We start from the raw sequence: 24,173 nt of genomic DNA on the forward strand, positions 1-24,173 counted from the left end.
TGCCCAGGGTCTGTGAGTAGGATTCCCTCTCCAGAACCTCTACCAGCTCCACCACATCAGCGTTCTTCCTTACCCCAGGACTGCCACTCAGGGCTGAGACCCAGTTCGGCCTCTCGATTCCCTCAGGGTCTTTAGACTGAGGGCTCCAAAATTGGAAGCTGTACCACAGTGATTTCTGCCACCCTGGGCCTGGGGCTAGGGCAGGACCCTGCTCCCTTCTCACCCAGGTAAAAGAGCTTTCTCACTGTCCTTTGAAGCTGTTTTTGGTGTTTGTGGGTTGAGGAATCTGGGAACCGCAGCTGCTACCCGTAATTCCACACCCTGTAACCTGTTCCAGTCCTATCAGTGTGTGGCCAAAGCAGGGCTGCGCTCCATGGGCTGTGCTCCACTCCAAGCCCAGTGCGATAGACCCTTCCTGTCAGCTTTCCAGGCTGGTCTGGGCTGGAAATCTCTTTCACTCTGTCATTTTGTGACTTCTGCTGCTCTAGAAATTGTTTAGTCATTTTTTACAGGTATTTTATGGGCTATGGCGGGGGGGAGAGCTACAGCAGGTCCATCTTTCTACTCCACCATCTTGGCTCCACCCCTCTCCTCCTCTTCTTTGCAGAAATATGGGAACACTCCATTTAATGTCAGACTTTTTTGGTCCCTTGTTTGGTTTTCCTGAATGATTTTTACCCCTTTATTTATTCTTTGTTTTAAGGAATAGCTCTCTGACCAGCTGACTTCTTATCATTACGAAAAAAGATATGGCTTCTGCTTGCTCTTGGCTCTCAGCATCCTGGCTCGTGTTATATAACACAGTTACCAGATAGGGAAGCATCAGCTTCTGGGTTTTAGCTGGGGAAGCGGGGGAGCTCCTAAGCAGCTTCCGAGAGTCTCTCTGGCCAAAGAAACACTTCCAGTCAGTAAATCCCTCTCTCTCTCTTTCCTGTCTTTCCCAAAACCTTAAACCCAGTGCACTCAGAAGCCCATAGATTGGACAACAAAAATTCCCTGCTCAAACTCCACTTAATGGCTGTTTTCTGGACCCTCCTGGTTTCAAAGTGATTATCAATAGTAACTGTTGCTCTTTCTTCCCAGTTTGATTTACTTATATTGTTTTCTTTTGCTCATTAAAGGGGCCATTCTCTGACAACTTCTTAAAGAGGTCTATTCACTGAATGGGCATCACCTCACTCTAAGTGAGCACCTGAATAGGTCTTAGTCTAAAAAAGCCAAGGTTGCATTCTTGGGCCATCTCGCGTCATCCTGATGACTATCTGACCACTGGAACCAGATGGCTCAGGAGGAGAAAGTGAGGCTGGTGACCTTGCACAGCCCTGCCTCACTGAAAACAAAGTCAAGTGCAAGTCATGTCATCATTTCTCTGATGTCATGGTCTTCTTAGAAAATGAAGCAACAACAACAACAACAATATCAATAAATAGCTCCACTAAAAATTAATCAGTGTGCTTATTTTCCAAAACCCCTCGAATACTGAGTATTGCCACCTTTTGTGATTTTTGCTGATTTGTAAAGTGTGAGGAAAAGCCTTGCATTGTTTTGATTTGTTCTTCTCCTATTAGTGATTTAGAACATTCTTTCATGTGGTTGTTAAAGCTTTAAGACTGTTCTGTTGAGAACTGTTTGTTTATATGCTTTGATGACTTATCTACTGGGGAATAGCTTATAGAAGTTTATGTGGCTTGTAAATGTATGTGCATGCAATATATTTTGGATACTAAATTCTTTTCAGAAATATCTGATACAAAGATATTTATCTCCTCCCCTTCTTATCCTAATTAATGTTGTCTATGCAGAAGCTTTTCAATTTCATGTACAGGTTACCTGTTTTATATTTTATAATTGTTTGGTTAAGACTCTACCTACTCACAGCTGTTAAGAGGCATGTGATCTGCGAATGTGAACAGATTCAGTGAAGACTTCTCAGGAATGTGGATTCTTCTCCCAGGGGTAAAGGAGACCAAAAGGCTCAGGTTACAATGCCTGCAGAGTCAGGCAATTCCCATGTAAGGATATAAGCTATGCAGCTCACTAACTCTTCAATGCCTAATTTGCAAGTGCATGAGCAGTTGGCAGTCCTCACACAGGTCCACCTCATTTGCATATACTCTCAATACTTCATTTACATGTACTTCATTTGCATATACTCTCAATGCTTTATTTGCATATACTCTCAATGTTTTATCTGCATATACTGATGTGTATTTTTGCGGGCTTTGTAATGGACAGGGAGCGGGAAATTCAAACCAAACTTAAGATGGGATTGGTTAGATTTTGTGCCCAGAATATAAGAACACATTTCTCAGCCAATGAGAACAATGGTCAGTGGTGGGAGGGGGCTTCCACGTTAGGGTCTATATAAACCACTGTCCTGCCTTTGTGCAGAGGCTTCCCTGCTCCAGACTACCTGGTGGAGGGATTGCCTTGCTTCTCGCAAATTGAATAAAGGAACTTTCTGTTAACACTTTGAGATGCCTCTGAGTAGTCAATTTGAGTAGGGGGTCTTGCCATCCCATATATCTGCTTCTCTTCTAATTTTTTATAGTATGATCTTTAATATTAAGATATTTTAGAATGTATTGTGGAATAGTGTATAAGATCGAAGTCTAATGCCTGCCAGACTGCTCTCTAGTTTTCTCAGTAATTTTTATCAAATAGAGGGTTCTTTCCTAAATAATTTATATTTTCTACTTTATTAAACACTGGGTTATTGAGTTCCATTGGCCAACAATCTCCTAATTGTCAAATCTAATGTCTTTTTGTCAATCCTCATTCTTCTGGGTCTAGAGTCAGGAACATCTGAATTCAAATCTGACCTCAGACACTTAGAAGCTGTGTGACCTTGAACAAGTAACTTAAGCTATTTTTACCTCAGTTGTCTTAACTGTCAAAGATAATAATAGCACCTTCTTCCCAGGGTGATTGTGAGGATAATATGAGATTATATTTGTAAAACACTTAGCCCACTTAGTGCCTGGCATATAGTAAGTAGGTCTTTAATAAATGCTTGTTTCCTTCCTTCTTTAGCTCTCTGTAGCCTTTTCTAATGTCAATTAGTCAGTTGATAAACATTTATTAAGCTCCTACGTAGCCAGGCAATGTGCTAAGTTCTGATACAGAGTCAAAACAGTTCCTGTTTTCAAGGTGATCACAATCTAAATGGGGAGACAACAAATAAGCTATAATACAGGATAAATAGGAAATAATTAACAGAGAGAAGGCATTAGAATTAAGAGGGGTTTGGAAAGACAAATAGGTTTGAAAATCCTATGGAAGGCAGGATTTTAGTTGGAACTTAAGGAAAGCCAGTATATGGAGATGAGGAGGGAATAACATTCCAGGCATGGAGGGTAGCCAGAGAAAATACCTGGAACCAAAAGATGGATTGTCCTGTTCATGGAACAGACAGAAGAGCATTGTCACTGGGTCAAACAGTATGTGGCAGGAAATTAGGTGTAAGAAGATTGGAAAGGTAGGAGGGTGCTAAGTTATGAAGGGCTCAGAACACCAGAGGATTTTGCATTTGATCCAAGAGACAAAAGGGAGCCACTGGATTTGGGGTGGGGTTGGGGGAGGTGATAGAACCTGAGCTTTACACTTTAGCAGATGAACGGAGGGCAGTCTAGAGTGGGGAGAGATGTCAGGCAAGAAGACTCATAGATAGTTCAAGTATAAGGTGATTAGGGCCTAGACCAGAGTAGTGGCAGGATCATTGGAGAAACGGGCATATATTCAAGAGGTGCTAAATAAATGAAAATGACAGGCACTGGCAATTTTCACAAGGGAGGTGAGAGATGGTGAAGAGTAGATTGTATGCATGGGGGATTGGGAAAACGCTACTGCCCTTTACAGTAACAGAGGAGTAGGGGCGTGGCGGAAGGCTTTAGGGAGAAAGATAATGAGTTCTATTTTGGATGTGTTGAGTTTAATATGCCTCCTGGATATCCAATTAAGAATATCTATGAGGCAGTTGGAGATGTGAAATAAGAGGTATATGCAGAATAGGTATATTTGCAAATCATCAACATACAAATGGTAATTGAATCCATGGGAACTGATGAAATCATTAAGTGAAGTAGTATGTAGAAGAGGTCCAGGATAGAACCTTGTAACTAGAAGGGTATGATTTGGAGGAGGATCCAGCAATGTAATCCCCAATCTTCTCTCTAGGTTTCTGTGACAGAGTAGTCCTCTTCCTGTCTATCTCCTCAGCCTCTTTGGATGGATCATCATCCCTACTGCTGTCAATAGCGCCAAGGGCACCACCATTCTCCTAGCCAGCCAGGCTCAAAAATCTAGATGTCGTTCTCAACTTCTCATTCTTCTCACCCTTGTTGCCAAGATCTATCAATTTTACCTTTGTAACATCTCTTGCACACCCCCCATTCCCTCTTTCTGACATTGCCACCATCAAGGTTCAGGCCCTCATCCCTTTACAGTTGGATGGCTATAATAGCCTGCTCTTTGGTCTACCTACCAAAAGTCTTTCCTCAACTGACTCCATTCTCCACTCAGTTGCCAAAGTGATCTTCCTAAAGCTTGGGTCTGATCATCATGTCATTCATCCACTCAAGAAACTCTAGTAATGCCTTATCACCTCCAAGATCAAATTTGAAATCCTCTGGTATTCAAAGTCCTTCATAACCTGCTCCCCCAACTTCCCAGCCCCTTTCTGTCTACATACACCATATATTTCCTTATATGTTCTATGATCTGGTGACACTGGCCTCCTTGCCATTCCTTGCACAAGAAGCTCTATCTTCAAACTCTGGGCATTTTCACTGGTTGTCCCCCATATCAGGTCCCACCATATCACCTCCCCCATCATCTCTACATCCTGGCTTCCTTCAAGTCCCAGACAAGTGAATAAGTTGTGGTATATGAATGTAATGAAATTATATTGTTCCATAAGAAATGATGAGCAGACAGATTTCAGAAAAAAACAGAAAGACTTGCATGAACTGATGCTGAGTGAAGTGAGAAAAACCAGGAAAACACTGTACATAATAATAGCAATATTGTGAGATTACCAACATTGACAGACTTAGCTCTTCTCAACAATGCAAAGATCTAAGACAATTCCAAGACTCATGATGGAAAATGCTACCCCACATCCAGAGAAAGCACTATGGAGTGTGAATGCAGATCGAAACTTACTATTTTCTCTCTTTTTTTTGTTTTTTCCTTTCTTATGTTTTTTTCCCTTTTGTTCTGATTCCTCTTTCACAAAAGGACTAATGTGGAAATATGTGTAATAATTGTACATGTGTAGCCTATATCACATTGCAGACCATCTTGGGAAGGAGGAGGGGGAAAAATTTAGAACTCAAAATCTTATAAAAGTACATGCTGAAAACTAAAAATAAATGATAAAATAATAAAATAAAATACCACAAAGACAAGCGGTGTCTTCTGACCCTCCTTAATGCTAGTGCCTTCTCTGTGTTAATTATTTTTAATTTATCCTGTACACAGCTTGTTTGTACAGTTGCTTGCATGTTGTCCCCACCATTAAGCTGTCAGTTCCTTCATAGCAAGGACTGTTTTTTGCCTTTCTTTGTGTCCCTACCCCTGGCAAAGTGCCTGGGAAAGAATAGGTGCTTAATAAATGTTTAACTTTACTTTTGAGGTTCTACTCACTTTTCATTCTATTTTAAGCATTACATAAATGTTAGCTATTATTGTTGTTTCCACAGCCCTTTCCCCCTCCATTTTTCATTTTGTTTTCTTTTTCTAAAACTTCCAAATCCATTTTTAGAAAAGTTTTTACTCCTAAAAATTTCAGCAAAAACACCTGAATAAAAATTGGTCTTTTGGGGGTAATCTTTGTTCATACATAGCATATGAAAATGTTCTAGAATGATGGTACAGTTGGCAAATACAATGATTTCTTATGGTGCTGTAGTGGATACAGTACTGGGCTGAGTCAGGAATACTTGAATTCAAATCTAGTCTCAGACATTTAGAAGCTGTGTGACCCTGGACAGCTGTGAGGACCAAATGAAATAATATTTATAAAGCACTTAGCACAGTGCTTGGCACAGAATAGGTACTATATAAATTCTATTTTTTTTCTTTCCCTTCCCTCATAATCTAAATATGGATACTAATTAGTCACTGTCCACAGAGTTACTTAATCTGCATATAAAAAGTATATGCCATATGTATTGTTTTCCCCAAAATAAACTGTCTCTGCCAAACTTTTATAACAATTTCACATAGGTTTTTATAACAATTTCACACCCGAAAAATTCTCCAAACTTAAAAAAATGCACAACCTCTTTATATCTTATTGTTACTTATTAGTTTTGATGTTTTTATTCTTGTATATGTGTGGGTTATATACATGTACATATATGTGTGGGTCATATGGGTATATGTATATCATAAATATATGGGTCACATAAATGGTCCTCTTTTCTATATTCTACATTCCTGGCAAACAGTAGCTCTGTTTGAAGAGCCAGGTGAATTACAAACTTGAAAAAAGTATTTCTTAAAAGGCCGATAAATTCATTTGTTTTAAAATGTCAACGTGTAGTGAAATCTTTCAGTATTTTTACTAATCATGCTCAGTCTTATTTAAAGTTTTATTTATGCTACAAGAAGTTCTTAAAATTTGCCAGACTACCTCATTTATAGTGAATCCAACTAGCTACTTTTTATTTTAAAAATTTAATTGAAGTTCCTTTTATTAGGGAAAAATAGCATAGCCCTTATATTCTTCTCAACTCTGACACAAGTTTATTGAATGGGAGAATAGGTCAAGAGGTATGTACCTCTTTTGTACATTTTGCCTGTAGGTGGCAGCATAGCATAAAATTTATCTTTCTGAGCATGTATGAAATTTAAATCCATGTGTTATAAAGCTTAATAAGATGCATGAAAAGTTTAGAGCACTGTATGGTTAACTAATTCATAAAACAAATTCCATGCAGTAACTTCTTTGATAACGAAACTATCTTGCTATCTTCATATAACTTACATAATTTGTGTTATCCTTCACAGGTATAACTGTCCAGAATGAAAAAAGATGGAGGTGTTGTGACCTATACTTCTACTGTAAGAGTACCTTCATCAGTAAAATGACAGATCCTTGTACTGATTCAAGTATGTTCACAGCATCATTTTAAGTACTAAGGAAAATAAAAGATAATTAAGACATGGTCCCATCCCTGACATGAAACTCACATACAAAAATATACTAGCATTATAGTACAGTGAGGTCAGTAAGTACCAAGTCAAAGAGAATGTAATCAGAGAATAAGAAGAGTTCAAAGTACTATGAAAGGTCAAAGAAAGAATGAATATCCTGAAGAAAGAAAGGAAGGCTTTTCAGAAGAAGGGACATGGGCTGGGCCTTAATTAAAAGACCAATCAATAAATTAGCATTTATTAAGCACCTACTATGTTCCAGGCAATGGGAATACAAGAGTGAAATAGTATCTGTCCTCAACAAGTTTACATTGTAATGGCTAAGATTGCAACAAGAGTAAAACCTCAAAGCTAAAAGGGATCAAAAGATCATATGGTCTGCTTTCTTGTGTTCAATCAAATCAATTATTCCCATTTTATAGATGGAGAAATTGAAGTTTAGAAAATTTAAGAGATTACCTAAAGTCCCACTGCATAAATACTGAAGAGGTCCCAGCATGTAACTTAAATCTGAATAGTATTCCTTTATGATAATAAAAACCAAAGCTACAAAAACCTCACTTATCCATTCACCAAGGCAAAACAGTCTCAGGAAAAAAAAATTAGATGAATCTTACAGGTCACTAATTGTATGCCAGACTCCTACTCCTAAGAAACTTAGGAAAAAATTCCTGATCAGAATATCACTGAATCATTTAATGACAAAGTTGACAAAAATACTGAACAAAGTAAAATACGTGTAAACCTAAACCACAGAAAAACCTATAAATCCCAAATCATGTCTACAATGTGAATATCCATAACCCAACTCTGGCCACTAGTACACAAATTATAACACCACTCAACATGCTGTCCCATATGCTCCCTTCTCCACTTGAATAAAAAGGGTATTATGGGGTACTGTCTCCCTTCCTGTCTCCAAGGCCTGATCAGTAAAAGAAAAATTTACGAATGAGGAAACTGAGGCCCAAGAGTGATTTGCTCCAGGTTGGTTAGCTAAGTAGTAGCACAACTACTATACCACTCATATTTATTAGCAGTCCAAGTGCTTATTCTCTAAAAAGAATTAAACAGATTTTTATCATGGCGGTATTTTTTTAAATGGGAGGGAATCACAATCATAGAGAAAGGGCTATCTTTTTTTAAAAAATCTTTTCCTAAAAAATTTAAAATTTGCGACTAAGAATGTTATTAAAGAAAATTATTTGGCTGAAAGTAGATAAATATTCTAATCTTTTTCTTTTCCCCTTCATTGATAAAATAAACCAAAGTCCAATAAAAAATTACACAACTAGATATATATTTATTCAAACCTAAAACCTGGGACCTTCTGTTAGCTATAATTACAAGACCAGTGATTTGGGTGACCATTATACAACTTATATTCTACTTAATATTCAAGTACAAAAGGGACGTTATGTATTGAGGTTCCAGGCTATAAATTATTCAATGAACCCTAATTCTGTCACTATAATATTAGTGAAGATTCCTACTGAATGTACCTGACAAGTAGCCATAGTCACATTCTTCAATTCAGTAAAACACTTTTAAAATTATATTTATTAAATATAGCAATTGACATTTATATAGTATTTTGGAGTTCACATATGAAGAAAAGGACTCAGAGAGGCTGCTGGCCTATAACTCAGATCAAAACCACATCTTCTAATATCAAGTCTAAAGCTTCTTCTACTATATTCAATGATGAGGGCAAAAAGATAGTTCTCATTTTCAAGGATGGAAGCACCATGTACATGAATAACTTTTATAAAAGAGAAGTGTTATGTGTGCAAAGGCAAGGACTAAGGAAACTGCTATAAGAAATTTCAGGGTTAGGGAAAGTTTCATGGAAGAACTAACATCCAAGTTGGGCCTTCAAAAAGAAGTTCCTAAAGGGAACATAACTACAATGCCACCTGTGTTTTACCTGTGTGCTATTGTATTTCTTCTCTTAAAACAGGCATCCTTATGTCTACATATTTCAAACAGAGCACATGGTAGGATACATAAATGTTTGACAATAAGTTTTAAGGGTTTAATGGGAAAATGGATAGACATTCATTTCAGAGAAGCTAGGTTTTTATGGGTTACCCAAATCAGGTATATCTCTGACAATTCTACAGAAGTGCTGAATTTTTAAAGCACACATTTAGAAATAGGATTTTCGATCTTTCAGATACGGACATACCATTGAGGGAGAAAGGAAGAGGAGAATGAAGTCCAAAGCAACCAACTCAGGTGCAACACTCAGAGGTAGAGGAGGCAGGGACCACAGAAGGAGATCTGTCAGGTCTCTACAATTCACTTCAAAAATTATTTGTTATCATGAGCAAGGTATATATCATAAGGCAGTAGTTCTCAAAGTGTGGTTTGAAGATCCTTGAGGGTTACTGAGAAAATTTCAGGGGGTCTGTGAGACCATTTTCTTAATAATACAAAGACATTATTTGCCTGTTAAAACATTCCTTCCTTTTTCTACCAACACATCTCTGGAAGGCCAGCTTTTCTCCATATACTCCAACCAAAACACATAGCAACAGATTTATTACAGAAGCAGAAATGAGAATCCAGCTGCCTTCTATTAAGCCAGACATTAAAAAGATTTTCAAAAATATGCAAGTGCAAGACAATGCCACTCTTCTCACTAATTTTTTTTTGTTTTAGAAAAGTTATTTTTCATAAAAATGGGCTTGTTAGTTAACATGTAATGGACTTATTATTGTGGTGAAGTTTAGAAAAGCAACATATCAGCTCTTTAGTAAGGAAGAGAATCAGACAATCAGAAGCGTAATAGATTTTCATTGCCATCAATCAATCAATAAAGATTACAAGGACCTGCTATATACCAGGTACTGTGCTAAGTGCTAGGGATACAAAAAGAGGCAAAAGATATTGCCTGCCCTCGAGGAGATCACAATCCAATGGGCGAAACAATACGCAAACAAATATATACAAAGCAAGCTATACCATAGATAGGATAAATAGGAAATACTCAACCGAAGGAAGACAATGGAATTAAGAGGGATTATGGAAGGATTCCCGTAGACAGTCCAATCTCAGCTGGGACTTGAAGAAAGCCAGGGAGGTGGGTAATCAAAGCAGAGGAGGGAGAGCATTCCAGCAAGAAAAAAATGCCTTCAGTCAAGAGGTGGAGTGCCCCATCTGTGGAATAGTCAGGAGGCTGTTCAATCACAGGTCTAAAGAATAAATGTCAGGGAATGGAAAGAGCATATGTCATAAGAATGGAAAAGTGGAACGGGGCTAGGTCATGAAGGGTTTGGAACGCCAAACAGAGCAGTTTGTATTTGATCCTGCTGGCAATAGGGAGTCCTTAGAGTATACTAAGCAGGGGAGTGACATGGTTGGACATATGCTTTGGGAAAATAAATTTGGTGGCTGAATGGAATGGAATGGGGAGAGACATGAGGCAGGAAAACCCACCAGCAGGATGTTGCCACACTCCAGAGAGGAGATGGTAGAGGCCCGCACCAAGGTGGTGGCAGTGTCAGAGGAGAGATGTTGCAAAGACGAAATAGATAGTCCTTAGCAAGAGTTTGGATATGGGAAGTGAGATATACTGAAGAATCTAGGATGACTCCTTAGTTGTGATCCTGAGGGACTGGGACGATGCTGTAGCCCTCTGAAGTACTGTAATTGGGAAGATGGTGGTGGTACTGGGGGCAAGAAGGACTGGGATTAGAGAAAAGATAATGAGTTCTGTTTGGGACATACTGAGTTTAAGATGTCTAATGGACTTCCAATTTGAAATGTCTGAAAAGCAGTTTTGGAAAAGTTTTTTTTGTTGTGGCAAAGAATCAGAAATTGAGGGTATGCCCATTAATTGGGGAATGGCTGGACAAGCTGCGGTATATGAATGGAATGGAATACTACTGTGCTATAAGAAATGACAAGCAGGAGGATTTCAGAAAAACCTGATCTAAGACAATTCCAAAAGACTCATAGATGGAAAATGCTATCCACATCCAGCAAAAGAACTATGGAGTCTGAATGCAGACCAAAGCATACTATTTTCACTTCTTTTATTCTTTCTCGTGGTTTTTGTCTTTTGTGTTGATTCCTCTTTCACAACATGACTAACATGGAAATATGCCTAATATGATTGTACATGTACAACTTGTATGAGACTGCTTGCCATCTTGGGGAGGGGAATGGGAAAGGAGGGAGGGAGAAAAAAATTTGGAACTCAAAATCTTATAAAAGTGAATGCCGAATAGTATCTTTACATGTAATTGAGAAAATAAAATACTATTAACTGTTTCTTTTTAAAAAAAATAAAGCGGGGTCCCAGGCCAGCTACCTCTTAATTAAAAAAAAAAATGAGATGAGATAGCTTTAATTGAGGAAATAAATATTGAAAAAGACGCATCCTGAATCCTATCCTTTTCTCTATGCTATAAAATTAGTCTTCAGTAAAATAAAGCAATTTTCTTTAAAAAAAATTTAAACATTTTTTAAAGAGAATCATTAGCATAGAGATGATAATTAAATCCATGTTAGCTGATAAGATCACCAAGTGATATAGTATAAAGAGAGAAAAGAAAGGGGTCTAGGACAGGAGTCTAACCTACAGTTAGAGGATATGACCTGGAGGAGGATCCAGCAAAGGACACAGAAGAGTGGTCAGAAAGGTAGAAGGAAAATCAGGAGAGAGTGATGCCTTGAAAACCCAGAGAGAAGAAATTATCAAGGAGGAGAGAGTGATCAACATATCAAAGCCTGGAGAGGGGTCAAGGAGAATGACAATTGAGGGGGGAAAAAATCATTGGATTTGGCAACTAAGAGATCATCAGTGCCTTTGGTGACAGCAGTTTCAGGGAAAGATACAGTGAGAAGCCAGACTATAAGGGGTTATCATAGGTAGGGTGATGGAGAAATGGGAAAATTTGTCAGAAGAAGAGCAGACCTGAACCTGGGGAGTTACAGCCAGGCAGCTGCTGTGTAGTCTTGTAGAACTATGTTTTCAGAAAGTCACTTGGGCTTCAGTGATCTCTCAGGACTTGAGAATGCGCAACAGAAGAATTCCTAGGAGTTTTCCCTAATGACTTTGTGTCTCTTCTGAAATGTAACCCTTGAGGAGGCAGCCAGGGAAGGCTTGTGTGTCTGGTTTACCTCCCTCAGGTATCCACAGTGCCATGATTTTGTCTAAGTGGCTACTTTGCTGACTTTGGGACCAGAATGTACTAAAAAGCCTTCCTGAAAATGACCAGGATGCATCTCTGATATTAGTACTCTACCTTATCAAGTCTGCGAAAGGTCTAAGAGTCCCAGATATAGGAAATATACTTAATTCTTCTTTGAGTCTCAGTTTGAAAAGCATAGGTAAAGAGAGCTATCAAAATTCTAGCTAAATAGTAGCTAAGTCCTGCAAAGAAAACTTGCTATATTAAACATAGGTAGACCATACATTTTTTGCCACTATTTTGCCCATACTAACACCAATCTCCGATGCAGTTTTATTTTACTGTACACAACCCTAGTAATTATACTTTTTTTAAAGTTCTGCCACCATGGGGCTATAAAAATGTGCATATCCTTTGACCCAGCAATACATCTCGGGCTGTATCCCAAAGAGATCATAAAAATGGGAAAAGGACCCATACGTACAAAAATATTTATAGCAGCTCTTTCTGTGGTGGCCAAGAACTGGAAACTCAGGGGATGTACATCAACTGGGTAATCATTTCACATGCCAAGATATTAGGAAAAAAAACAGAGCACTATTTGGAGGATCCATAAGAGAAATAACCAAGTTCCTCCCTAAAAGGGAGGCCCTTCAAGCACAAGTATTAAGTAAGAGATTAGAAACCGTAAAGTTTAACAAGGAGAATTACTTATCAACAACAATTTAAGGAAATGACCTATTTTCTTAGATTTTAAATGTCATTAAATGTTATTCTTACCATTTATAATTAGAAAGAATCTTAGAGAAATCATCTTTTTTCCACACCCTTAAGCTGTAGGATGAGAAAACTAAAGCCTGGAGAGTTTAAGTGATTTACTTAATGGTAAATGGTTGAATAAAATGCAAAAGTGAGATTCAAATCCTGGACTTCCTGTGTCGAATCCTAATACTGTCATTTTTACTATACCCCGTCTTCTCTTCACATAATAATAATTCATAAAAGGTAACACTGTTTAGTCATATGATATTATCAATGTTGATGGGCAGTGCTAGATTATCTGATTTTTGAGGGCACAGTCAAGTGATGGTAAAAATAGATGTTAACTGCATGCAGTAGCAGCAGTGGCAGCCTTACTGTTTTGTCCTAGGTATTTTTTGGAAGACAAAAACTCAGCTTAATTCAAATAACTGGTTAATTTTTAAAATAGCCTATTTAATTAAAACAACCTGTAACTGACTACAGTAGGTTTTTTTTCTGTAACTGACTGCAGGTTTTTTTTTAATAACTCACAATTTTACTTAATTCAACTTTTCTGTTTGTAATCAATTTTGTGTGCAGATATAGCCTTAATCTTTCTCAAAGAATTAAATTGTAAAACTCCTTTACTTAAGAGAATAAAATGTTGAAGGATTTCAAGAAATATGAAAATGAATTTACTTTAAAAGAAAATAAATGAAAGACTTAAGGGTAATATACAATAAGAAAATAATCCCCCTTGCCAGTTACCAACCTCCTCTGTGAAAAGGAAGGGGAGGGGGAGGAGAAAAGGAGGAGGAGGAAGCGGTAAGGCTGCTAGATGCTTCATTTGGGGCCATTACTTCCCTTATTATCAGTTTCAACTCATTTTATTTTCATTAGCACACCCAAAGTATGTAAATTAATACAGTAAAGGATCCCAAATGCTTTTTGGTTTTTCTTAAAGCAGCCTTTGGGGAAGTCAAAAGTTATTGGTTTTCTTCTCATATAAAGGAAGAAGAAACGATGACTACTAGAGAAGAAAAGTAAAAAACGGTGAGTGTTCTATAGAAAACAGAGCTAAGAAAGAAAACATGTTGGTGGTTCAATAAACAATTGATCAATAAACATTTATTAAGAACCTCCTATGTGCCAGACTCTGTGCTAAACACTGGGGGATACACAGAAAATATAAAAGACAGGCTCTTCTCTAATGGAGCTCACAGTTTAATGGGGGAGATGATAGGCAAATAATTTTATACTAGTAAGTATATGCAAGATAAATTAGAGATAATCAACAGAGAAAGGGCACTAGAATTAAAAAGGAAAGGGAAAGATGATGTTCGTTTTAAATGTTAGAAAATTTTTAAATGAAAATGACTTATATGATTTACTTTCACTTTTCAGATCTCTAAATGTATTTAATTTTCCTGAAGGCACTAAGATGAATGCTAAATAGTACTGTTTTTTCTGTTAGCAAAGGCAACATTCAATTTGCAAAGGAAACATTCATTTTTTTCTCATTTCTTACTCAGAAGGTCTTTCTTAAATACTACTCATTTTTTGTGGGCTAATGTTATGTATATACTGTATAATAGAATCTCATTTATGAAGGAGAAAAAATACATACAGGATGATGTCACGAGCAAAAAAATCCAACCTTTATTTCCAAGAGTATATGCTGAAAGAGGCAAAGAAGTAAAAAACAATCTTACAAGTACCTGATCTTGGACTCAGCATATAAAATTAACTGTTAAGCAAAAAGCCTAAAACTAGAAAAATGAAACTGTACTTCTTGACCCAGATTGCCTTATGAACAACTTATTTTAGAGCAAGTAAAAAAAAGCAACAGAAGAACTTCTTATCTTTTTACAGATTTGGGCAGATTGAAAAAGGATTACCTACAAATAACTTCAATGCACAGAAGGTAAGGAATATTTGACTTCTTATATAATTTTTAATAAAAAATTAAAATTTTCAAAGATACATATACATATATGTTTTAAGTCTGCAATCTAAAAGTTGCTAATAAATAAGGCTCTTAAAATACACAGATTATAATTTACTCATAAAAATTATATATTTTTTCAATAACATTAAAATGTATGGCAATCATAGTCTACGTTAATTTGATTATTTTCATTTTAAAGAAAAAAGATTTTTGTTAACTATTCTCTACTTATTGGTTTAAACTACAGTTTTTCATAATGCATAAAAAAATCTACAAACAAAGTCAGGTAAATTCTGAGAGTATGTACTTTAAAAGGACTCTAGTTTTGAAAATTTAACAATGTTCTATACTTAAAGCTATCAAGTGCCTTTTAAAATCCATTTCTATCCCTGTTCTTTTCTAATTCATCCTTTAACAGGACTGTAAGCTTACAAAGTTTTAGATAGTGTCCTTAATAATACAATGAAAAATTTGCTGATCTACTCAACATTTATTAAGTACATACTTTAAAAAGATAATGCAGACTTAAAGCTGGAACCTCCATCTAGGTTTCTAGACCTATCCACTTCTTTGGATAATCCTTTCCAAGGGTAATATGGACAGAGGACACCTGAGCAAAGACTGCCATCCTACTATCTCCTACATGACCCAGAAAAGCACTTCATTCTTTTTACCTCCAGTGATAATCACTTTATCACTTACTATGGAGTTAAGAAGACCTGGCTTCAAATACATCCCTAACAGTTGCTCTCATATGTAAAACATTTTGCAAACTTTAAAATACTATAAAAATATTGCAGCAGCAACAGCAGCAGCTATGTGATCATGAGCAAGTCACTTAAACTTTCCTCAAACTCAGTTTCCTCATTTGAAAAATGGGCATAATACTACCTGCATTATTACTATTTCACAAGGCTGTTGTAAAACTCAAGGGATAATTTATATCAAGAGTTCTGCAAACCTTAAAGTGTGTTATATTGTCTTGTCTCTTTAATACGTTCAATGTATACATACAAACACATATGTATATCTCCCATTCCACATTTTCTCTGATTGTATTTATTAATAAGTTTGCACTTCTTTATATAATGCAATGATTATAACTTGATGAAGAGGATGAAGTAGATGATGATGATGACGATGATGATGATGATGATGATGATGATGATGGAGGCAGCATGGGATAGTGGATAGAGAATTAGTGTTAGTAGGGCCTGGATTCAAGTACTACCTCTAAAACATACTGGATGAATGACCCTGGTGAAATCACTTAATCCTCTAGTACCCAGGCAACTCTCTAAAGGCTAAAAGCTGCAGAGAAGGTACCAATCTGCATTGACAGAGGGAGTTTCTCTACTAACAAAACCCACAAGCTCAACTAAAATTTTTTTTTAAGTCATTTTTTTTTTAAATTGAGTTCAGGTTGAAATGGCTCTGGGACAACTCATTATCCTACTACCATTCTTTTATGTTTCACTGTTGAATAAGTACATACAAAAACTGCTTTTTTTTTTGTAATTAAAGCATTAGGATGTAAGCTTATATTCTGTGCTCTCAAAGCAAGCACCTTCAGAACAAATTCTGGAAGAAAACAGGATCTCTCATCAAATAAATCCCTTGTTCTATTTCCAAATGGTTTTGATTTTTTCTGTTATGTCTCTTTATTTTGAAAGTTTTTCATTCCGTGTAGTTTGGAGATTGAGCATTTGGAATGACATCTATTAAAAACATTCTTAAATTTTGTGGATCAATGATATGTTCAGGCAATTATAGGTTAACAGCTTTACCTGTGATGATGCTCTAGTTCCAGTTCAATTTATTGTTGAATTCTCAAGGATATTTGACACCTATATTTGTAATACAGTAATTTATTATCTATTAAGGTTATGAAAGATTGCAAGATTCTGATACACAAATATAGCCACCAGGTCAGGTCTTGCTAGGTATTCAGCAGGTGCTAAATTTTTGTGACCTACAATGACACACTGCACATTTTTTAAAAATTTCTTTGTGTAATCAAAAGTCTAAGATGCATAAATATAAGTCATCTGTAACATGCAGTGGCAAAGACCTGGTCTTGAGTTGCCCAAACTCCTCCACTTCTATTAACAAATCTGCAGGACTCAGCCATTTCTTTTATGCTTCTTTGTCAACATGGTGTTGGTTCAGTTAATGTGGATTTCCCTCACAGAGTCCTTTACATTCTCCTTTTGGGACTTCATCATTTCATAGACTCTAATCTGAACATAAACTCTTCTGTCATCCACAGCCATATATAAATTGACCCAAACCCACCTCTTCAGTCTTATTTCAGTACTACTTCGTTTTATGTACTCTATATTCCAGAAACTCTCAAGTCCTCTAGGTCTCATCCTACCCTCTCCTTTATTCATTCCTTATTGCACTACACAGAATGGCTTCTTCACCCAGGTCCATCTACTGATGTCAAGGTCCTTCCTTCTAGGTCCAAATCATGTGCTATCTCCTCTAACAAGCCTTCCCTCACTTTCCTCCATGAAAGCCCTGTCCCACCCTCCAGGTAAAAGTGATCCTTTACTCCTAAAATTTCTCATGGAAATTGGCTTGGATCTCTTCCTTTACACTTATCCTACTCTTTCCGTATCACATGCATGCACACATCTTCGTATAGTTATACTGCAAGCTTCTTGACTGGAGAGTCTGCACAGAATTTGTCTCTAGCGCCCAGTTCTGTGACTCTGCACAGAACTCAATAAAAGAGCTTAATAGAAGTTTGCTGAATTGGAATGGAATTACTCAAGCCAAGACACAGTCAAAGGAACTTTTTATTTGTCTAAGGTCTGGTATGTTAAAAAAAAGAAACAAGAGGCAAAATAAATAAAACAGCAAAACAAGAAAAGTAATGTAAGCACTATAACTTCCTAAAAGATGATAATTACTCCCAAGTAAATGCAAATTCAAATAATCAAAGTATTTGGTTTGAAAAATGTCTTTCTTGTTATTAATTGATACATTGAGCAAAAGTAGTTCTTGTTCTGAATTTTTACCCTCTCAGGCTTTGTTGCTACCAGACTAGTTTCAAATAATGTTGAATTCTGGAGCCAGGAGAAGACCTAGGTTTAAATCTTACTCAAGCCCTTAAACAGTTTGGGAACTATACATCACTTAACCTCTATAAATTAAAGCTTACACATATAAAACGAAAGGAATAATGTCTCCATTATTTACCTCATAGGGTTGTTAAGATGAAAAATGAGATTATAGTACGTAAAAGCTCTTTGTAAACCATAAAGAGTCATTATTACTATCATTATCATTCAGTAGTAATTGGCATTTCAAGATTTTAGTCAGGCTATCACCTAGCAAGGTTAACTGAAAAAAATCCAGAGAACTATGCTCTAAAGCCTGAAATGAGAACTTACTGTTTAGGCACAGAATTCATCTTTCTGACCATCTTCTCAGACTCCATAAGCTTTGATGATACCTTTTCTAATTTGATTCAATAAGTATCCATTGAGCACCTGTATGATACATCAGTATGCTTTGGAGGTAAAAGAAAAATGACAGATCTATATTCCTGTTCTCAAAAAATTTATAATCCTGTTAGAGTCTATGTAACATCATAGCAGTTAAAATAAGATCTGACACTTAAAATTTAATCTGGAGTTGGACTGAGGCAGGATCTTCTTAAATACCCATTCCCAAAAGTTTTCAGTATTCCTACAATAATCCAAAGTCTCTTGACCTTAGGAACCCTTTACAAGATACTGGTTTTTTTTCCTTAACCTTGACTAAATGAAACATTTAAAGGAAATAATACTAATGAAAGTCTTGACTAATGAATGTTTTCATAAGACTGAACTGTAAGCTGTTGTGGGTAACCACAGCTAAAAGTACTTTTGAAAGGACTGTTTCTAGCTCATTTGTGAATTTCTGTAAGTAGTTTTCATCCCTACTTTGATGTATACTTTATTATTATTTAGACATAGTCCAACCTAGATAATTTAGATATTATTACTTGGTAACTTGTGATCATTTGGATAGAGACTAGACTATGCCTAACTTGGACTAACAAATTCCTCTTTTTAACATTAGTAATTCATATTAAAAATGTAAATGAAGTTTCAGGAGAAATATTTAAAATACTTTGATTTTCAACAAATGATCCTCAAACACTATTCATTTACATAGAATTTTAAAATCATTCCTATTTTTATATGAAGTCTTTGTTGCCAAAACAGTTAGCCTAATTTTACTTACTGAATGTACTTTAAAATAATAAAAAACTACATTATGAAAGACTCTCACATTCACTGTGTAATAATCCAACCTGATCTTCCTCTTAGTGCAATTAATTCGAATTATCAATCCTTGGTGGAATATTGTGTGTGTATATGTGTGTGTGTGTGTGTGTGTGTGTGTATTTAAGTATATGAAGGAATCCAAGATATACAAATACAAAAGTCTTTCCCCAATGGATATGTGGCCAAAGGATATGAGAAGTTCTCAAAAGAACTGCAAACTATTAATAACTATATCAAATGTTGCACTAAATCACTAAATGCACTAAATATGAGAAAGGCAAATTAAAGAGATGCAAAAAGGCAAACAAACTAAAAGAACTGTTTTGCCTTAGACCTAGAAAACTGGCTAAGATGACAAAAGATAGGAATAATAAATGTTGAAGGGGTTGTGGAAAGACAGTCAACTAATAAACTGTTGGTGGGGCTGTAAAATCATCCAACCACTCTGGAAAGCAGTTTAGGATTATGCTTAAAAAAAAAAAAAAGTGACTTAAATATCCATACCTTTGACTCAGTCACTGCCTAGAATATATGGTGCCCCGTTGAAGTCAATGATAAAAAAAAGGTCCAATTCACACCAAAATATTTTTAGCAACATTTTTTTTTAGTAGCAAAGATCCAGAAACACAGTGATTGCCCAATCATTTGGGGAATGGTAAAACAAATTGTGGGCTAATTAAAGTACTGGAATATTACTGTGCTATAAGCAACAATGAATATGAAAAGTCTAGAGATTCATGTGAAGACTTATATGAACTGATACAAAGTGAAGTGAGCAGTACAAGAAAAGCAAAATAAACAATGACAATAACAACACACATGGAAAGAACAAATTCAACAAAAACAATCTCAACTGGAAAGCAATCCAGCAGAAATTAAGTATGGATAAACACTGACATCATACACTGAGGTCAGCTCCACATCGGTTGTTTGGCATATTGCTGTTTATCATTCATTTTTGAAGAAGAACATGGAATCAGGAATGTGATGACATGATTTGCAAGTGAATTGGATTTAAGTGAGGGAGGGTCGTGCAAAGTCAACAGCTTCACTTTTCTCCTCCAGAGTCGTCGGAGTCCAGTAGTAAAATATAAATCAGGATGACTGGAAATGTCCTGGGATGCAGTGGGAGACCCTGGTCTTTTTAAACTATGGTCTTTCCCAGGTCTCAGCTTAGCTCAGACATAAAAGGTAACAACATAAGCAAATTATATTAGCAAGGAAGAAAATATCTTTTAAGATCTATGGAGAAGGAAAGAATTCATGACCAAAGGACAGGGGAACACCGAAGAAAAAATGGAAAATTTTTCTTAACTAAAATTTAAAATTTTTTGCATAAATCCCATGCAGTTAAAATCAGAACTTTGTAGCGTCTGTTTTTTTTTTCTGACAAAGATCTCATTTCCAAGGTAAGTAGGGAACTGATCCAAATGTATAAAAATAAGAGCCATTCCCCATATACCACTTGGTCAAAGAATATAAATAGGCAGTTTTTAGAGGAAGAAATCCAAGCCATTAATAGACATGAAAAAATGTTCTAAACCACTAATAATTAGAGAAATGCAAATTAAAGCAACTCTAAGTAAGATTCTGCTTCACTCGCATTAGATAGGCTAAACTGACCAAAAAGGTAAACAAATTAGACAATAATGACAAAATTTTAAAAGCAAACATTGAACTCTGATGAATGCATTCACTAACTACGATCCAAAGGACTCATGGGTTAACATTCTCTCTCTCTTGAGAGAGGTGAATTCAGGATTGGAAAATAATACTTATTTTTAAGACATGTTCAGTGTGCAAACTTATTTTACTTGACTATGTTTATTACAAAAATTTTGATTTATTTTTTTCTATTGGGACAAAGAGAAGGGTGAGGAGAGGAAAAAAGTAGATTTTTGTTCATTTAAAAAATAAAATTAGATTTCTCTTTTTTTGTTTCATTCCAATTTAATATTTTATTTTCCCCAATTACATATAAAAACAATTTTTCAACATTTGCTTTTAAAATTGAGTTCCAAATTCTCTCTCTCCTTCCCACCTCCTCCCATCATTGGGAAGGCAAGCAATTTGATATAGGTTGTATAGTCATGTAAAACATATAAAATTTGATCTTTAAAAAAGAAGAGACATGAGAATGCATTTCCCTCTTCTATTTGAAAAAGAAAGGGTGTTTAGTACATAGTGAAGAACTCAGCTGACGTGTTAGTTCTGCAGAACTTTTTCTGTACTTATAAGGGAAACATACAGAGGAATGATGGTGATATGAAAAAAGGTATCAATAAATATTTAAGTTTTTTAAAAAGCCAAAAAACTTTGCCTGTGCTTCACAATACCAAAATAAGTTCCAATCAGTTATGACGTATCTACAATAATCTCTTACAAAAATATCTTTATGATGCTCTAAAATTAACAAAAAATTCTCCCATGCTCACTAAGTGAATGATTTATATCAGGTTTGTAATTCCATATAGATATATTTAATATTTTTTTTCATTTCTAGGTATCATGTTCAACAAGAAATAAGATGGCTACCCAAAATAATCAAAATTATTCTGTTTCTACTAACTTACAACCAGAAGAATACAAGATTGCAGCACTGGTATTCTACAGCTGTATCTTCATAATTGGATTATTTGTTAATGTGACTGCTCTATGGGTCTTCAGTTGTAGCACCAAAAAAAGAACCACTGTAACTATCTATATGATGAATGTAGCATTCCTGGACATAGTTTTTGTATTGTGTTTACCCTTCCGAATGGTTTATTATGGAAAAGGTAAATGGATCTTTGGGGAGACTTTCTGCCACATTCTTGGAGCTCTCACAATGTTTTATCCAAGTATTGCTCTCTGGCTTCTTGCCTTTATTAGTGCTGATAGATACATGGCTATTTTGCAACCTAAACATACCAAAGAACTTAAGAACACAAGCAAAGCAATGCTAGCATGTGCTGGAATCTGGATAATGACTCTTGCAACCACTACCCCTCTATTATTTTTAAATGAAGATCCAGATAAAGACACAAACCCTGCCAGCTGCCTGAAAATTTTTGACATAATCCACTTAAAGGCAATTAATATGCTGAACTTTGCTCGTTTGATATTGTTTTTCCTGATTCCTCTTTTCATCATGATTGGATGTTATTCATGCATTATTAACAGTCTCCTTCGTGGCCAGACTTCTAAACTGAAACCAAAAGTCAAGGAAAAGTCCATAAGAATCATTATTACTCTCATCGTACAAGTGCTTGTCTGCTTTGTTCCCTTTCATATCTGTTTTGCTTTTCTAATGCTGCAACGTGAGGAAAACAGTTTTAATCCATGGAGCACCTTTACCACTTTCCTCATGAATCTCAGCACATGTCTGGATGTCATACTCTATTACATTGTTTCAAAACAGTTTCAAGCTCGAGTCATCAGTGTCATGCTCTATCGAAATTATCTTCGTAGTGTGCGCAGGAAGAGTTTTCGATCAGGAAGCTTACGATCACTAAGCAATATAAATAGTGAAATGATATGATTGGTCGTTTTTAAAAATCAAGTATTAAAGAATTTCGTTTCACTACTAACACTGTCAAAGCATACATACATTAAATATACTATAGAGTGACACTGTAATAATCCCTCCTCTTATAACATATCTGAGGAATGTTTTGTATTGATCTCATTATAGGATAAAGAAAAAAATATCCTTAGCTATTTTAGTAATTATTATGTTCATTTTCCCATACCTAAAACCTTTATATGAATTCATGCAAAAAGACATGTGATTTTCCTTTAATTTTATATTCAGGCAGTTAGCAATCAAGTGGAGTCTCCCATCTAGTCCAGCCTGTGCTTGAGGATGAACCCTCCTCTAAAACATTTTTCACAGATGGTCCGTCATTTTACTCTTTTTCTGAAGATCTCCAATTAGGAAAAACCAACTACTTCCCAAAGCAGCCCATTTCACTTCTGGATAACTCAACAGGAAATTTTTCCTTTTATGAAGACCAAATTTAACTCTGGGACCAAGAACAACCAGTTTATTTATTATCCCATGTTTGATGGTTGAGTCTGTCAAACACTTCATTTTAATGATGGGGAAGTGGTAAAGTGTCTGGCTGGGCTAATCAACTAACAGCTTTTCATCCAGCTAAATGGCTATATATAGAATTTTTCCATTAGGTAATCTGGAACTGAAGATTTCATTCAATACAATATCTAGAACAACTTACAATCCAAACAATGACTGGAAAGAATTCTGATAGCAGTGCTGTATCTTATCTCTGGTGTAATGGACAGAATACCGGACTTAGAGAGAAGAGACCTGGTGCCTCAATTCCTCATCTGTAAATGAGGACTAGGAATAAATGTCCTCCACGGCCTCTTTCAGCTCTAGGCCTGGGTCCAGCTGTGCCACTGAGCCAAGTCCCCTGTTTGCTTTAAACCTCTCTTATTCATCAGTAATACTGTTGTGCTTCTCAGCTGTGTCTGACTCTTCCTCTCCTCATGCCAAGTTTTCTTGGCAAAGATGCTAGAGTGTTTTGCTATTTTCTCCTCCAGCTTATTTTACAGATGAAGAAACTGAGGCCAACAGGGTTAAATGACTTGCAGGGTCAAACAGCTAATAAATGTTGAGGCCAGATTTGAACTCAGGAAGAGGAGTCTTTCTGATTCCAGACCTGACACTCTCTCCCTAAACTACCTACCTGCCACCTAGCAGTAATATAGGGATAACATGGTTGTTGTGAGGAAAGCACTTCATAAACTGTAAATGACTATTTAATGAAGGTCTGCTATTCTTATTCTGGCCCCTATTTCTATAAAGTATGATGAAGAATACACCTCAAAGAAGGGAGGGAGTATAAAAGCCATGATTATTTGAGTCCATTTTTACATAATCTTATAGGAAAAATG

At 36.1% G+C, this 24,173-nt stretch overlaps 2 protein-coding genes across 3 annotated transcripts in view; one reads left to right on the forward strand and one right to left on the reverse strand.

The window, feature by feature from the left end:
• The window catches only part of UBAC2 (UBA domain containing 2), a 270,773-nt gene that overhangs the window by 192,566 nt on the left and 54,034 nt on the right, over positions 1-24,173 (reverse strand). The window lies entirely within an intron of this gene.
• On the forward strand, positions 14,006-22,892 carry GPR18 (G protein-coupled receptor 18). 2 transcript variants are annotated; one of them, XM_072622053.1, is made up of 3 exons: positions 14,006-14,096; positions 14,916-14,967; positions 21,778-22,892. In XM_072622053.1, exon 3 carries the CDS (start codon positions 21,802-21,804, stop codon positions 22,792-22,794), a length of 993 nt encoding a protein of 330 aa, XP_072478154.1. In that variant the 5' UTR covers positions 14,006-14,096; positions 14,916-14,967; positions 21,778-21,801; the 3' UTR covers positions 22,795-22,892. The 2 variants fall into 2 exon arrangements, with proteins under 2 accessions (XP_072478154.1, XP_072478155.1); XM_072622054.1 differs by lacking the exon at positions 14,006-14,096 and having other exon boundaries at positions 14,863-14,967.

This window comes from Notamacropus eugenii, chromosome 6, assembly GCF_028372415.1.
Source record: "Notamacropus eugenii isolate mMacEug1 chromosome 6, mMacEug1.pri_v2, whole genome shotgun sequence".
Lineage (NCBI taxonomy): Eukaryota > Metazoa > Chordata > Mammalia > Diprotodontia > Macropodidae > Notamacropus > Notamacropus eugenii.